The 18,276-nt window shown below is 40.5% G+C and overlaps 1 protein-coding gene across 11 annotated transcripts in view; it reads right to left on the bottom strand.

The window, feature by feature from the left end:
• tenm4 (teneurin transmembrane protein 4) overlaps positions 1 to 18,276 on the bottom strand; it is a 269,283-nt gene that overhangs the window by 74,136 nt on the left and 176,871 nt on the right. For 7 of the 11 annotated variants that reach the window (XM_088079182.1, XM_088079181.1, XM_088079183.1 and 4 more), the window contains 7 exons: positions 17,367 to 17,581; positions 16,039 to 16,249; positions 10,825 to 10,926; positions 9,941 to 10,135; positions 8,232 to 8,432; positions 3,627 to 3,812; positions 385 to 411 (listed from right to left, as the gene is read on the bottom strand). In XM_088079182.1, the coding sequence (XP_087935308.1) occupies positions 385 to 411; positions 3,627 to 3,812; positions 8,232 to 8,432; positions 9,941 to 10,135; positions 10,825 to 10,926; positions 16,039 to 16,249; positions 17,367 to 17,581 (1,137 nt within the window). The remainder of the gene's footprint in view (positions 1 to 384; positions 412 to 3,626; positions 3,813 to 8,231; positions 8,433 to 9,940; positions 10,136 to 10,824; positions 10,927 to 16,038; positions 16,250 to 17,366; positions 17,582 to 18,276) is intronic. The other 4 variants (XM_088079184.1, XM_088079185.1, XM_088079187.1 and 1 more) reach the window with 1 other exon arrangement.

Raw genomic sequence — 18,276 nt, 5'->3', positions numbered from 1 at the left:
TGCGGCCTCAGCACCTATCAGGCCCTGCTCGCAGCGGCACACTCATCCATAATGCATGGCACAGGTTATGAAGCCCCTTTCACAACACCCCCCTATTGAGAAAGCAAGGCCGAACACAAACCAAGTAATCGACACGTATAGAAAGCAGCACAACTTGACTCACCAGGTGCGAAAGTGCTAAGTGGAGATTACTGTGTGACAATATGGCAAAAAGTTGATGGGAGGTGGGGATCTTTAGAATGAGTTGTTTGGGGCGACAAGAGGTGCATCGTGTTTGCATATGTCAATGTGGGGGAAGAGCATGGTGTGTGTGCATGACTTGTTAATGCTGGCTGGAGGTACAATGGAAGGAGGGCAAAATAGAAGGAAGGAGGAATGCCATACCTTTCACTACCTTATCCAGATAGTGAGCTTGGGAGATAAAAGACAGGACATATAAGGGAGGTTTGAACAGTGCCACTTCCATGACAAGACAGCAAGGCAAGGTGTTAGTTTACATTACAAAAGGTAAATAAAAAAAGGAAAAGTGCAGTCATGAAGCAAAATCATGCATTACAAGCAGCACAACAAATACGATCCAACACAGAGGGAGATGGATGGAGATGGGAAAAAAAGACAGGGGGGTGTGGAACACAGAGAAAAGAGAGAGGAAGAAACAAAGAAAGTCAGAGACAGGGTAAAAAAGTGATATCTCGAGAAAGAACATTTCAATCTGTCCCCATTTATCAACTGCCGGGATCGGCAGAATATCTCAGGGGAGTATTTCAAAAGCAACGTGATTGATGCACATATTACCACCCTTAAATCTCTCAAGCAATATCGTACAGGAGGTCAGGATGTTCAACGAAAAGCTCTTTTAATCTTGAAAGACCTCTGCAGACGATGAGGTCACCGGAGGCTTTGGCAAAGGCGGGGCCAAATTGGACCTCCTGTGCTCCACAGCATGGGGCTTGGGGCCAACGCAGAGCTCTCAATAATGAAAATTGATTTAAATTGAGATCTTTGGCTTCTTAATGGATGACACTGAGGAATATTCTTGTCGAGGGAGTGGGGATCTCAATATGGCACTTATAAAAGGCCCATCAATAATGTAAGGCCAGCATATAAAACATTCACTGACTGAGTCAAGGCTCTGTACTCAGGCAGCTCTGCTCCAAGATGTGACTACTGTGAGAAAAAAATTATCTTTTTCTATTTGAAAATGTAATAAAGCTGTCACCTATAAGACTCGCATTCTCAACTTTTGTCCCATCTCCCTTGTGACTTCTATGTGTGGGAGTTGCAAATTTCTGTTCAGAGTAATGCTGTGGCAGAGGCAGAGGAGATGGCCATTGTCTTCTGACTTCCTCTCTGATGCTTGAGTGGTTGGATCATAGAATGATAATGAGTGTGTTAAGTTGAAAGTGTCGACAAAGTAGTAGCTGGGTAGTTTAACTCAGATGAATGCATGAGATTTTATATGATTGCTACATATTTTGTACATTGAATCAGTACCTGCTAATTTTAACATTCAAATAAGTCATGAGGGACAAAATATTTTCCCACAAAACAGAGAGGAGTAAAAGTATAAAGAATACTCAAGTCAAGTACCAATTAGGGATGTACGATTGTAGATGTTAAAAACAGCAATTTGGACGATAGCTAATACCAATGTTTTTTTTGTTGCTGATTTGATTTTGTCATTATTTCTCCTTTTATGCCAGAGAAACCCCGAAAAAAATCTTAATTCTAAAGTATAACTGAGCTGTTTTAAAGTCATTAAGCCATTCATTACACTACCTTTGAATGAGCACAAATTCAATCGTACACATTTATGAAAAACACTTCAATAAATCCTTCTTTTACATGAAAAACATTTCTCTTTAAATAACTGCTTCAAAAGCATTTTACCATATATATCATAATTTCCACTCTAATATCTTTTTTATATTACTGTGAAAACACCAACAAAAATTGCTCAGTCTTAAAGAAGTACGCTTGAATGCATCATGATGCTACTCAATTATACCTCCGTTAACTGATAGTTGTGTCCACCGGCTGTTGGTTGTTTCATCATCATAAGGTGTCTCAAGGAATGTTTGCTATTCATCCCAGACATGTCTCCTTTTTAAAGATAATTTTTGGGTTAGAGGTCGGAATCAGACACAGGGAAAAAGGACATAGTCTTTGAACGTGGGCCGCCTGTTCTACCAGGTGAGCTACTGGGCGCCCCAAAACATGTTTTCTTTTGTTTGCCGGAAGACAGGAGGCAAATAGTTTCCTGCTCTGCTTTTTATCCTTCACAAAATGCAACATACATAGAAATGAACATAGAAATGAAAAAATGATGGCATCTCTTTTGCAGATAGGCCAATGACAGTCAACAATACAAGTCGATACTGATACACAGCTGGTAAATCTGTGCATCTCTCATGCCAATATTTCAAAATTATACTTAAGTACACTACTTGAGTAAATGTATTTAGTTACTTTCCATCAAAACGAATAAAAAAGAAATAGAGAAAAAGGAGAGAAGAGAGGAGAACTGATGGATCGCAGGGGGAGAATGGTAAAGTTGCAATCTTGCAAAGCAGGCATCATAAAGCATGTCCTCTGATGTTTAGAGGAGGTCTGACAGTACTGACCTCAAATATCATAAAGTTGATCACATTAAAACAGTCATCTAATGAGCTCAAGTCAGTTTAACAATGAAACTGTCACAGTTCAAAACATCCATCACCATAACTCAAAAAAAAAATTAAAAAAATCATGCTGTCCTTTAGGCAGAGGTCACAAACAGAAGTCAACTGCTCCTTATTTATGATCACAACTTGGCTGCATCTGTTCTTGCTAATATTTACACATTACTGCAACAAATAAGGAATGCCACCTCTTCAGGAACTACAAGATAACAAATACATTGAAAGTACTTCTTCAATATAAAGTGTGCATTTTGTTAAGTTCAGTCAGCTCCTTTTACCTCTTGACTATTCTCTCTGAAAAGGATTTTAACACAAATACAAAGAGCCAACATTATCAACCCATGAACCCCTGCTGGCACTCTGATAAAGGATTATGAAATCCACTACAAAACAGAGCACTTAGTGGCTTAACTCTGGCAACACAATGAAAACTCAGTCAAAACTTTTTTTTTCTTGGGTTAAAGTCAGCCAGGGTTTTCAAGAAAGCTGTTGACATTCAGTCAAGGTCTTGAAAACTTAACTTCTGCAAGCATTTACAAAACAACAATTGTCAGTATAAACATGGAGCTATAAAGTGGTGGTTGACTGGCTCACAATGACGCACATGTCAGTATTTGAAATAAATAGTAAATGGAAAGTGAGAAAAGAAAGAGATGAGGAAAAGGATGAGTAAAATGAAAGGACACCTTAGCACATTCCCACATTAAAATGCATGAAGGCAAGCCTCAGATCCTTGAGTAAACCTGTTCATGCTTTACCGAGTTGCACAAATTCAATTAAGCATGCTTTTCCCTCTCTTCTCCAACTGGACCCTTTCCCTCACACCCAGTGCTTCATACACACGCAGATACTCAGACAGCCTACGCCTTTGTTGGCTTCCCAAAACACACAGACATACACACAGATAAAGTCCCCCACCCAAACCAAAACTTCTTCCCATCCTACCAATAGTGCAGTGTTCTCCGTTCCAACCCGGACTGCATTCACATTTGCCGTCCTTGCAAGTGCCATGTTCATTGCAGCGAGGGTGACACGCCCTCTGGTCACACCCAGTGCCCATCCAGCCGTCGTCACAGCGGCAGGTGCCCGACACACAAATGCCATGGCCACCACAGTCCGCTGCACAAATCTCTGTGGGAGACAGGGACACAGAAAGAGACAAAAAAGAGTGGGGGAAGACAGAGAGAAAGGAAGGAAGGGGGGTGGACATGGGATGGATAGGGAAGACAAGGCGGTGCCGGGACAAGGCAACAAGGGTGAAGAAAAGACAAATCCAGGAGTTATTGTCAAGGAAAGGCGGCCACGCTCCACTACCTTGTCTGATGGCAGCTGAAAAGAAATTCCTGCACCTCATAAGGGGCAATCCTTTTTGACAATACAAATCTAATAAGTCCATTATAAAGAAAAGACATGGATTGTGGCAGCCTTAGCAGACTTTTTCTTCTCCTTGCCTCTCCTCCTTTTTGTAAATTCACCTCTTTTTGTCACAAAGAGGAAAAAATACACAGCTGGAACTTCTTGAAGGACTGGCAACAATATCAGCACCAGTGTTTTGAGTAAACTGTAAAAGTTACTATTTTTTCCTTTGTTATACATGCTGTGTAAGCTTTGCCATATTAATATGGGCTGCCATAGGCTCCACAGAATGTTTCAAGGCATACTCAAGGCATGATTTAAGGCATATGATGGCAACATGTTGTTTTTATTCTACCTAAGTGCAGCGTACCCAAGGAATAAAAACAGTCATGGATTGAAGGAGGCTGAGAGACAGAGCCACAGTAAAGCTCGGCTGGCGCCTTTGTGTGGCAGCTGAAAGACCTCCCTGACAGGCTGCGATAGAGCCTGGGACATTACCCACGTCTCATGAACTCGAGGGAGAGTATGACAAGACGAAAGCTCAAAGAAATTAAACACTGACAGATTTATTATGAATCTCATTGAAATGTTAACCTCTTTATTAACTATTATGTTAAAAAAGAGGCTTAGCAGTATGGGCAACGAACAAACGGCGAACAATAGCCATGTATTCCGGGCTTATTAGCCAAGCCAATTCAAATGTAACCACAGGGGACCAAACTGGAGGTAAAATCTTTTAATAAGTCAATTACTGCCTTTACAGTGCCTATTTTGTCATTGCTACAAATTAGATTTAAGTGGTATTTTCAGCCATAAACCATAACATGACATTACCAGCTTGAAAAGCTTTTTTAAAATACACTCTCCCCTGCTAATTATAGCTAAGCACTTTGTTAAACTATGCAAATGCTGATTTTACATCTGACTTCTGATTTAGAGGTACAATGTGCTAGCTGCATTTGAGTCAGTGCCCCTTACAACTGCTTAAACACACACAAAAAAAATCATTACACATGCAAACACTGAATACAAGAACAGGATTTAGCAACAGAGTTCAGTTCATTAGTCATTTAAAAAAAAAAATGAATGTGACAGTATTATACAAAATCATAGGATGAAGGCAATAATCAACTAAACAACAAACAATCTAAAAATTAGCATTAAATTTGTAAAAAAAAAAATAAAAAAAAAATAATAATTCAGAAATCTTATCTAAAAATAAGCAACAAAAAAGCGAAAAACATAAAGAAACAAAAAGACAAAAAGTGAACATTAAAAGTACTATATAATTTATATATAAATTCTGTAACATTATTTCAAATCCATAAATATACAAATAAAAAATGAAGTTTTATGTACATATTTTCCTGTATTTTTGATATCTACTAAACCCCCCAGCTAATTTTTAGGTAATTTTCATGTCACGTTTTATAAATTTTTTTTTTTTTTTGCAATTTGCAGGACATTTCTTGCAAAGTTGCTCATCGCCTTTTCCCCCATGTTTTTTTTCCTCCAGGTTTCAGAGGTTTAAATGCTTTTGAAAGGCATCTGAATGCAGAACAAGAAAACTGATGTCGATCCAGGTGTTAAAGGGCTAAATAGTAGGCGCTAATTGATATAATGAACATCTTGAGAGATCAAAAACAAAACTGACCCTAGCAGCTCCTTTCTCAGAAATATTAGAACAGAAAAAACCAACTCACACTGACTAGGAGACAATTGTTCACTTGGAACAAAGGAGAAACCTTTAACGTGATAAAGATGCAATTACAGCCTGCAGGCAAACCCTCATTATCCCTGGCCAGAGGAGTCCACAGTGAGAAATACCCCCATCCCCATGATGGCCGTTACCATTTGCACTAAAGGACCGTGTAAACAAACTTTCCTCTGGGTGGGAGAATGGCAAAAATGGCATAAAAACACACATATTAAAGGACATAAAACCTCAGGCATTGTTTTATGGCATGTAACAACATTACTACCAACTGTGCACACCCAGGTTGTACTGTGCCAAAGCCACAAGAGAAAATGAGTTTGTGACTTAAAAGTATTGCAGAGGGGGGATTAGAGAATCTTGAAAGATATATTGAAAGCTTTCCATCTTTTTCTTCCCCCTGTCCGCTAGGTTATAGGCTGCTAGCTGCACTACCCCACCACCGTAGTGTTGTATAAGATCACAGAAAGCTCTACAATGAACAGGATAAAGGCAGGTAAAGAGCCAACTCATCATCATTTACAGAGCTCTTTCTCTGTGAGGCAAACTTGGACTAACTGCCCATTTCCCTCAAAATCCCTGGGATTACCTAATAGGTCATTGTGCCTGCCTGGAATATAAAGGGATTCCTGGATCCAAGTGGCTGCGGGACTAAAACTGTAATTTCTGAAATATTTTATGAGAATACAAATTATGTTGTCTAAATGAGAGTGTATCAGCCTCTACAAAAACCAAGCTGATGCACCAATTATCAACATATCAGCCTGTTCAAACTGAGCTATCTGAAGCTTTAATCTGCCAGAGATCATAATCATAAAACAGGAATACAGCCTTGTATGAGCACTTCTGTGTGTGGAAAATTCTTCAGCTTACTACTTTAGAAAGAAAAATGAATTTTGGAACTTTTGCATCTGCCAACACTGCAAGTGAGTGATGTTAGATACCTACATATGACAGCTCTTTAACAATCCACCACCGAGTTCACTGAGGTTTTTCGGTAAAATACTTCTTTGGTAAATGTGAGCAGGCAGCCAGCTGTCAGAGCTGATCCTTAAATTTTGTGCAGGACTTTTTTTCATCTGTAGAGCCTCCAGACAGTATATTCTCACTGTAAGTCTATCTTATGCAGAGAATACTCTTCACTACCAAGAGAGAACATTCCCCATGGACAAAATGAACACAATGGGAACGATCCTCTGGAGCAGAAAACGCTATCATCAGCTGTGAGCCTTGTGCCAACGTGAAGAAAGCCAGAACTCAAGAAAGAGCATTAACTTGCATTAGATCATGCCTCTGACAATATCCCTGCTATGCGCGTTCTCTTCTCTCCGGCTGCCAGCTAACCATGTGGATGAAACCATTCGTAAAAGAAACAAATTTAGAGAAAAATCAACCGGAGTTTGATTGCTGGCTGTGGACCTCCAACTGATCATTGATGTGAATAATTGAGGCTTTTATGTGAGCCATTTCCTTTAAACATAATCAGAAATGTTTACCTCTGTGCAGAGCCAAACATTGATCAAAGTTATATTGAATCAAGCAGTGAAATAAATTCCAACAAAAAGCCAAGAATATTATCACATAAGTCAAGGTAATTACATGTTGTTGCCGTTTGTTACAAGGTAAAGGGGTATTAAAATAATATTGCAAATATTTAAAGTTAAGAAATTTTACTAGATACTGTAAAACTAGTTGTCAGGAGCTGGCAATCAATAAGTGTAGGAGATTAAATAACTGAGTGTTCAAGTAAATAACCAAAAATACAGGTATGACTCATGTTTCTTTTTTGACAACAACTGTGATAAAACTGAAAAATTCATGTCATATATTATGTATTTTTGACTTACTCACTTCATAATTAATGTTTTTTAAATGTTTATTTTTATGACCCTTTGAAACCTGTGTAAAGTGGCTTGATTTTTTTTTTAATTTAGGCAGAAGGATATGAACAAATTAAGTTAAAAAAAATAGCAAGAAATTACTAAAACAAGAGAAAAACAAGAAAACTACCCGATAAAAAGGGTAAGTAAAGAAATGCTTAGAAATTATAATTTTTTCCCGCGCTTTAGAAAAAATAACTTTCTAAATCTACTTATGTCTTGCCAATTTGCTCATTGCCCTTTTTCCTTTGTTTTTGAAAGAAATCCAGACAAATTGTGGAGGGCTGAAAGGTTTGAATACATGAAATAAGTCTGCATGCAGCACAAGAAAAGTGATGTTCATCCAGGTTTCAAGGGGTTAAATGCCTTCCCCTAAACACGTACAATGACCATCCCTCTGAGAAGCTGCTATATTCACAAGTACATATAGTAACACACTGGCCTAAATCCTGGAAACACTAAAAATTTATTTAATTTTACCTATACAATATTTCCTGAGAATACATTAACATTTACTACTTAGTGATCAGAGCTAAATCAGCACTGATCTGTGAAAGGGAATCCCGCCAATGTTTACTCGCATCTGAGGAAAGCACTCACCTGTGGAGCAGTCATGGCCCGTCCAGTTGGGGTCACAGCTACAGGTCCCCGTGTCTGCCAGGAAAGCTCCGTGTCCAGAGCACTGGTCCATGCAGGAGGCCCTGGGGCTCTCACATCCTGGCCCGCCCCACCCCACAAAGCAGTGGCATTCTCCCTGGACACATACCCCTCGGCCTGAGCATGTTGGGTCCAGGCAGTCCACTAAAAGTGTTCCAAAGAGACAGTGTCAGACACACCAGTCACCTGCTGTTTCCCTATTTCAGAGGCAACCTGGCATCTCTATTTGAACCTGAGTGGAATGACAAATGCGGTGGGCTGCGGCTCAGCTGCAACTGCAACTGGCTTAGCAAAAGAAAACGATGCGAAGCGGCACACTTTCTCAAAAACTGAAGACAAGATTTACAGCCAAACTAATTATATGGCACTGGGGCTTTTGGTATCAACCTACAGCTATTGCCCATGCTTCTGCTGGCAAGGTCCCATCGAATCATAATGAAAATTCCTCCCAAAGAGAGAAGGTGCCTTGATAGGAGCATGTTTCTTTAAAATGAAAGCCATGATAATAAGTAGTTCAAAGCTGGAACAACCAAAACCCACATTACCAGAATGTAAAGGAGAAAACAGGGTAAAGCAAGGAAAAGCCTGAGGCAATAGCTCGACTTCCTAGGCATGCTCAGCTCTACTTTACAGACTATTTGAAGATCTGTGACTGAGGAAGCCTCGCACTGGTTTCCTTCTTCTGCATCTTTTTTTGTACACTGCATCCGCCAGTGTACAGTGTATCAGTTCAATTAGTATGCAAATATCAAATTAATAGCTGTTTCTATAGCATCACTTCCCTTGACATCTTGTTTAATGAATGCTTACTTGGTAAGGCACAAGAGTTGTGGGAGCGTACGATTAAAAAAATAGCGTTCTTTCTAGCAGACAATATCTGTGTGGTACACACAGATGGCAAATGGGCCCCAAGCAGGACTAATGTCTAGCCAATGAGAGCAGCAGGCCATGCCATGGCAGCTCCCCTTTACCATGACATAAATGGGTATAAAGGCCGTTATAGTAAGACAAACAGGATCTCTTGCCTCTTAGCAGATGGTTTGGGCACAAACCACAAAGATCAGAGGCTAACTGACAAGAAACTCTCTCCTAGCAATTAATCATCACGGCTGAAGGTCGCACGGAAGAAAGGTAAAAATGTTAAAGGGCCCTCGTCCACATTCCCCTCCACTCCTTATGGCTAACACTCCACCCAAAATAGAATGGGGGCCTATGGATGTCACAAACCCCCATTTATCAAACTCCCAGGGTCCATTTTTCATCTTGAAATGAGAGCCTTCAAGAGCCGGCAAAACACAATGGCTCCTTCAGTCTTATCTGGTCAAGCCTTATCCAGCATCGTGGAGTTCCTAATGGATTAACATTCGACTTTGCGACAGAATTTCAGGCAATAAACTGACTCTTTCGATTAATGTAATGCCTTATATCCATAATTCATACAGGAAAAGTCACCTAGGATGCATATTGTGAAGTCTTCATAAAGGATGTCCTGCTTTTACTGCTGGATAGACTGTTTAATAAGACAATTTTATAGCCATTCACATTATGAGTATTCTATTAAAATGTCAAGCATTAACAAGCTAAGAAGGTTGTTACAACAGACATATTATGTAGGACATTATGAGTTTATCATGATTTATCAAAACAATCACCTTCTTCACAGTTTTCCCCTTTGTAGCCCGGGTTGCAGATACAGGTTCCCACGATACACGTCCCATGGCTGCTGCATGTGATGTCAATGCACTGGTTGGTGGGAACGTCACACTCGGAGCCCTTCCAGCCGCTGTGACACATGCAGCGACCTTTAAGGTATTGACCATTCCCACTGCATAGTACCGGACAGGCAGCTTTGAAAAGAGCAGACAGCATACATCCATTTGAATGGAGCCCTCCAACCATAGCATCAAAGAATAGTGAGTGTGTGTGCTAAAACCTCCGTCTGACAATGAGCTTTGGACCAAAATGTTAAAGGGGTTCCTCTCCTGTGTACAATATGCAGCACACATTACCACGACCAGATTCTAATGAAACCAAACAACTAATATCTGATAACGACACAATGGCTGTTGTGTGGAAAATAAAAAGAGTTTAATAAAAAGTGTCAAATATGGTGGCGATCAGCACATGGATAACAGATGGCAGAATGTGTAATCAAAACAAACTACTATCATTGTAACACATTGACTAAAGTTGTTTTTTAACTTGGCGGAAAATGAATACAGCCTTGGTTTTAATAACTGAACGCCTGATTCAATACCGGCCTTATAATCTCAAGCTCTCTTCTCTATACAGTTATTCAAGAGTTCTTTTATGTGTAACACAATACTCCATTAGGAGTGATAGAGGTAAAAATGAATCAACTGGAGTAAAACTGGCTAATTTAATAACAAAGATCTCAAGTATAATAAAAAGTAATTGTAAGATTAAAATGGCTTTGTTCTGGTCACGCAGCGAATATAATTTGGTCGGCACCCTGAAATGTTATGTATGAATGATGTGGATCAATAAAGACATTATTACTGAGGGAGTGACTCACCTCGCCCACAGTCAGGTCCTTTGAATCCTAAAAAGCAGTGGCATGTTCCAGCAACACAGTCACCGTTCCCAAAGCAGTTGCTGGGACAGTCATCAATAGAATCTGCAAGAGAGCAATCAGGAGCTTTTCTGAGTAATGTGGCCCAAAAACAATTTTCCTCCCACTCACTTTCTTTGGGTTGATTATTATCCCTTTGTTAATGACAGTGATAAGCACAGGCTCCTATCCTGTCAATATTTCTTGTTCACTGAAAAACATTTGAGTGTTAATTATGTTTCATCCGAACGGTGGAATTCACTAAAACAGTAAACAAGCTCTGCTCTTCTGAGCTTTCACCAAAACTCACAAAGCAAACATTTTCCAAAACCAACGGATGTGATGAGTGACATGCATCATTTAACAAACCTAATTTTTATTGCAAACTGCAAACAGGTGATCCAAAGCGTCAACAACACTGGAAACTTCTTTTTGCCTTTGCAATTGGTAAAGTTACTGTAGTTTTCTTTGGTCTGATTTTCAATCTACTTTAGGTCAGGCAGACAGCTTTGTGCTTTTGTTTTGTCTCTTCATCACAATGAATGCAAGCTGTTTTATATGCATTCTATATACACAATGGGCGCAGATATATTCGGGGTGACACCAAACATTTAACCATTCACAGATTAGATCTAAGGAGCCTGATGTGACTGCCAATCTGATGATTGCAGTTGCAGGAAAATGTGGTTATGAAACAAAGCAGTGTTCTATTTGGGGTTTATGGGGGTACTGAATGTCTGATTTTACATATAATTGCTTGGTGTCTCCCAGTTAATCATGATATATGAACTATGTTGGTATAAATGTATTAAACAGAGCACTCACAGAAGAATGTGGTGCTCGCAGAGGACTAAATCGTTTTTGAACTTTCGGATGATTCTCTGTCAAAATAAGGAAGGGGAAGGTGTGAAACAGCCGTTTGTGGCTTGTTGTTTGCACCTTTCTACCTCTTTCTCCAAGAAAATGTGAAAAGTTCTATTTACAAGCACAGAAAGCAAGCAGTAACGAAACTTAGTGATGTATTCTGTCTGTCTATCGATCTCCTCTGCTCTGTTTCAGTACTGTGGACAGCGCCGCTGCTGCAATTACCAACACACACACGCACCACTGACACAAAACAAACAGCGCTGGATAGAATACCTCCTATTACAAAGTAAGTTCTTATGCCAAGTCAAGAAGAAAAAAATGTTTAATTGGGTGTTATAGCTCTTTAGTCCCGTGTGGAGAAATGGTTGCAACTGAGATTATGTATCAAAGGGCAAAACCCTGACATGATTCAACTATAAGTCAAACCAGATTTGACTATGTTAATTCTGTTGTTTATATATACAGTATACATTCATGCATACATACGTACATACATACATATATTTATATTATATGTTATGATCTTTGGACAGCAGCTGGATTTTAATGTGTTCTTCTTTCAACTTATCCATTGAGGTTTTGAGAACAACCCGTCTACCAGTTCAGCTTGAAAAAAATATTTCACTAAACAAAACAGTGAAAATTGCACTGCGATATCCAAAAGGTATCTTGGCATCTTGTCTAATTGTAGTTGGGCTCATATCAATTGTCTGTGATTTTATCACAGACCCCCAGTCATTCTCTTTGATCCAGAAAGCACTTTCTACACAGTCACAGGTGCCTCAGCATGTGCACACAGAACAAGCATTATAAAAAAACTGTATGACTAAATTTGGTTTTCTTTTAGCATTTCATTGGAAGAAAAATCAATGAGTATCTTGTGGGCAATTGGAACCCCTAATGCAAAAAAAAAAAAACTACTCTAATTAAATTTTGAACACAAGATGACCTCACACAGAAATGATTTTGCTATGATGAGGACCTCCTGGCACAAACATTTGGGCTCTTAATTTTACTGTTTTGTTTACCTGCTCATAAACTATAACAATAAATGTTTTAAATGCTCTGCCCTCAGACCCCTAGAATACTGAATGCTAAAGGACTTTAAAAAAATCTCTCCCTTTTTTTTCTATGAAGACCTGCATAAAAACTGAGACAATGTCAGTGGTAGCTAAACTGTATTTAGCATGACAGTGTTTACAGACTACGCTGGCTGCATTAGTTGTGATCAGCGTTACCTTGACTCCAATTGGCTATGAGCCTTTATTACCACGTTTGTCTTTGTTTGAGAGCATTTCTGTCTGATGCTAACAATCAGCACAACACTCTCCATCATTTTCTCTATTGATCCTTCTAACTAAATCAAATAAATTGGCAAAATAATAATGACCACTACCGTGTTTTGACACTGGTTTTTTATTAGAAATAAGAGTGACCACTGAGGCGCTTGACAGCAGCACAATTCTGAAACACGATGCTCACTGAATTAAGCTTGAAATGGTGCTGAAAAATATTCAATCTTGTCCATTGCCTTCAGGCAGCAGAGGCTCTGAGGCAAAACTTACTGAACAAAGAATCTCTTGTGCTCCACAAAGGGCTAGAAATGTGAGCCATGGATTCAGCTTCCCTTTACTCTGGAGAGTCAATCATCACTGAGGATGCAACGCAAGACAGAGAGAAAAGACAGAAAGAGGGAGAGAGGGAGAGAGACCAGGGCAGACCAGAAATACAGAGACAAGAGCGAGAGAGAAAGAGAGAGGAAGAGAGAGGTAGGCAGTGAGCAGAGCCATGCTGCTGATGTTTTCTGTGCTGCAAGCTTGCCTTTGCCATGTTGGGTTAGAGAGAGGATGCAGGAGAGATTGTCCTCTGGCGAGGAGGAGGCAAATCAGCATTTTGGTGAGGTTTTGATGGATTCCAATGAGAACATCTAGGAAGGCTGGACTTGTTTTTTTTTTTGCTCAGAGCTAGAGAAACTAGCAGTGTGTGTGTGTGTGTGTGTGTGTGTGTGTGTGTGTGTGTGTGTGTGTGTGTGTGTGTGTGTGTGTGTGTGTGTGTGTGTGTGTGTGTGTGAGGGCATTAGAAATTCCTCCCAGAAGTGCAATTATGCAGGAGAGATTCCTGGCGTGAATCTTGTAGCTCATGTATAAAGGGACAAAAAAAAAAAAACTACACAGGGTTGTAATTTAGTGTTCATCACATACAGCTTTGAGAGGTCTGACTTAAACTGCAACCCACTGACATATTAAGACAGCTTTCCACATTAATTTTTGTCTAATTAAGCTTATCTTTATCTATCAGGGGTGTTTCTTTGGTGAACAACAAACCGTCAAATTGAACATATTTAATTGAGTAATCGTGAAATGCAGTGCTCCCTCTCTGAGAGCTGACGCAGTTTAGTGGACTACGCACTTCCCATGTCTATTGGCTGTGTTTCCTCTGAGAGCAGGCAGGGAAGGCCATGAATATCTCTTAGCCGCATACTCGACATAGGCCAACGCATAAATCATGGATTCAAGAAGAGCTTCATTGAAATTCATTACCCTTTCACATCAGGGGAGCTAACTATTGTGTGAGTCTCTCCAGTTGGTGAGGACAGAGTAGCGTGCAGTAGGCAGGTTTAATCAGCACCTTGCCATGCTCTCAGAGGATGCTCAGCACCTTTGAATGATGGGTGGTTGTATACAGAGAGCTTCAGCTATAGGGCGAGACAGGATATAGAGCAAAACGTTGGCGCTGCTTTCCTTTTGCTTTGCTCCCTTGTATAGGAAGCCACGTTTGGGCTGAAGCACGTCTGGCAACAGGCAGCAGGGACAAATGGCTTCATGCTCCAGAGGGCTGTGATACAAAACATTCAGTGGGATACATTTCACATTGCCATGGAGCCATAGCCAAGTAATGAGGAGCAGCCCAGATTAAAGACAGGAGCGCTCTATCCCCTCAGATGCATTATGGCATGGCTATGTGCAACAAGCAAACCCTTAATTTCATACACGTGAAGAGCACAAGGCGCCTCGCAGATGGTAAAAGAAGACATATTTTTTCCAACCAACACTGTCAGAAATGCTGAAATAATTTTACTGTTAGTGTCTTATAAACAATGCTGCTTGTGTCTCTCTGTACGCCTGTTCTAGATATTGTTCACATACATTTCTATGGCAGGGCTGCTCTATTTGAAGGTCAGATCTATCCCTCCACGGCTCAATACAATTCAGGCAGTTGGTGAGATTCAATTTCTGCTGAAGGGCACTTAACCGGTGACCCATTTTTGAAAGGGCCCCTCTGCCTCCCTCTGAGCTCCTGTGGGCAGATCAGCTCTGATACAAATGAACAGAGGCAGAATTCCAGCGCTGACTAACTCGGCCCCGCCCCATCCTCTCCCCATTCCCATCTGTTGCACAGAATACCTTATCTTGTTGTGAGTTTCTGTGATGCAAACCACAGGAGGCCTGCATGCACACCCAGTCAAAAAGAAATAAGCTAAAGTAAACATGCTGCCCTGACTCCCCCTGCTTGTGTCATATCATATATTAAGTATTGAATTACAGTTGTTGTTGGCACAGCAAGGGGAGGGCGGGGGGGCATCTCTTGCCTGTCTCCGCTTGGTGTTGCATTGGTGTTGAGGACAGCTTCTCATCGATCTGCTGCCTGGCACAGCCCCCGTCACAGATGGACTCTGGCCCAGGAGCTTTTAATTAAAGAGCATGTGAGAACAGCTCCCAGCTGCCATCCCTGTGAAAGTCGACACCTCGGGCCCTCTCACACCTTGCTTGATACAGCAGTGCCAATCAAAGGCGCTTTAGGGAGAACAAAGAGGAGCGTACTAAACGAAATCACCTCCACAAAGGAGGACGTATGTCTGAAACACCACCGAGCGCCACGCGCAGTTTAGTCAGAGGAGAGGAATATCTTCCCTACTTTGATATATGGAAAGTAGATGGAAATTGGAGCAAATCATGATCAAAAATGGCACTAGCAGGAGGGTACAATCACACTTTGAATTGTATGCAAATGGTTCCCAGAAGCTGGACCCCTGATTCGCTCAGAAGACACTCAGGCTAATGAGGATATTATGATCTCTCAATGCCCTACTCAGGGGCATGGCAGGATAGCACTGATGTCCTGATTTTTGTAATATTCAACTCCACCTTGATTAACCTGCACTTTCCCTGCCTATTGAAATCTGCCAAAAACTGCCTCTGATTCATACCCTAAGTCTGGGCTGTTTGTTGAGAGTGCTGCGGGTTGGTATTATGGGGATTATGTGGATTGCTATTACAGGTTTCAGCAGCAGGTCATGCCCAGGGCACTCACCTATGGCAGTGGTGAGGAAGGAGACAGTTTCGGTTTCCTTTCCGTCATTGTAGATGGCCAGGTGCCAGATGCCCGAATCCATGTACTGGATAAAGCCTGTGTCGTGTGTAGTGATGGGTACCAGGCTCCTTTGCATAGCCGCAGGCCCTTCCAGGCCATGGATGTCCTGGGCCAGGAGCCGCCGCCCATCCAACAGCTCCACAAAGTCAAACTGCAGACAGACACACAGAAAGTGAGAAAGACTGATAGGTGGACCGCAGACATGCCATTAGAGTGACACATGAGACTTGGGTGCTTTCAGCCCTCTTTATAGCCGAGCATCATTTGGTCTGCATGAATAACTCATCATTCCAGAGGAGCTTGAGTAAGTCTTGGCACATTGTGGCTGGATGGGCTGTGATAATTTCTTAATCCACATATCTTATATGAAAGCCTTGTTTAAAACTATTTAAGTGAAAAAGGGAAGCGGGGGGAAAATATGTAAGTGTGTACCAAATAAAATCTGCAATGATTTGCTTCATATCAGTTGTGACTCAATGAATACCAATGAGATGGCATTTCATTTTCATCTACATAAGGAGGTGGATCTTGACTCATGTGCCACTCTATGTGCTATCAAACAGCATGGAAACTCCTCTCTAGATGACTTCCTTTGAAGTAAAAATGAGACAAACCTGATCTTTTGACTGAAACATAAATCACACTGCGTACTAATGCAAACAAAAATCCTGCTCGGAACAATTTGTTGAACTATAGCTACATTTACAGCACAAATCCAAAGCAGTCAGACATGATTAATAACATGATATATCTGATTCTGTGCTGCACATAGATGGGAAATTAGTGTAAAGAAAAATCTCCCTTTCTTGGCCCCTGAGCCCTGTATCTGTGTGTGATTCATTGATGATATTGAACCTGAAAGAAATTTGCCATAAATCCTTTTCTGCTACAAAGAAACTGATTCATAATACAATAGAGAGATTTATGAATTGGTTTGTATTCATGAAACGCTCCTACATGGTTATATAGATTTTTTTTTTTTAAACAATATCCCAATTTATATTCTGTGGCAGAGGAAGAACAGAGGAAGCAAGCTGAATCCTTACACTATGCAGACATGATCATAATTGTTTCACACAGTTTCACATTTACAATTTACTATTGTTTTTTCCCAACAAGACACAATGACTTGATGCAAAAAACAATGAAATATGACAACTTAAAACCCTTAAAACATAAAGATTTAAGAACTCTCCTTTCACTCTACTGATAAACACATCAGATTAACAGCATTAACAAAGGATGGAAAAGTGATAAATATTTCCCACCTGTGTGTGTGACGGAGGTAGGCCTCTCCTTCCATAGATTCCCACTAAGGCATCTTTGCTCAGGGACACATTGAACTTCAGGTACATGGGATGATCAATGAAGACCTGGGACCTCCAGAAGATACCAGGAGGAATCTGCTGCGCGACCTTACGCCCCACGTCAATCTCCCCCATATCTATATAGCTGTCATCTGGGAACAAGCTGTCCAATTTGCCTGCATTGCACACAAATAAATCGGTCAAAGAGATCACACCATTAATCCAGCATGTGGAGGGCAGAGAGAGTCAGTCTGCTGAAGCATGATAGTCTGACCATATCACAGATATTCAATCACATCCCTGACAGCCAGAGAAAAAAATGTTATGAATGACCCCTCTGACCATCGCCAGCAATTCTAGTCCCAATTCCAGTGAGAGAGTGCAGAGCTGAGAATAATTTTACTGAACATAAGTCTGATCCTCAACACAATTTCTGTCATGTCCTAAAGTGTTCTGTGTTGATTCCTCTGAAACGGCAACTGAGAAAAAATCTTGCTTCAAACTAAATTATTGGATATTTTTTAATACCTGATAGCACTTATTATTTCAATGCACTGAAATCCTATCATTTAACAGGCGATCATACTTTTGGTTTAGGTATCTGGCTCAAATATTTTTATGATTTGTGCACATTTCATAAATCTTGTTCATTAAAGTGAACAGCTCTAAAAATATGATTTACAAGGTTGCACATATGGAGCCAAAATGGTAAGAAAAATACTTGAGAAATACAACCGTGATAAACTACAGATATAATTGAAGTAAAAGTGATAAAGTGGAAACTGTAATTATAGTGGAGAGGGATCTCTAATGCTAGTAGCCGCTCAGGTACTAGGAAATCCACTGCCCAAAAACTGTCCATATGCTCCAT

The sequence above is a fragment of the Plectropomus leopardus genome, chromosome 6, assembly GCF_026936395.1.
Source record: "Plectropomus leopardus strain MGB_pleo_1.0 chromosome 6, ASM2693639v1, whole genome shotgun sequence".
Classification (NCBI taxonomy): domain Eukaryota; kingdom Metazoa; phylum Chordata; class Actinopteri; order Perciformes; family Serranidae; genus Plectropomus; species Plectropomus leopardus.
Note: the sequence above shows the minus strand (reverse complement) of the source record. Positions and strands in the feature narration are given on the sequence as shown.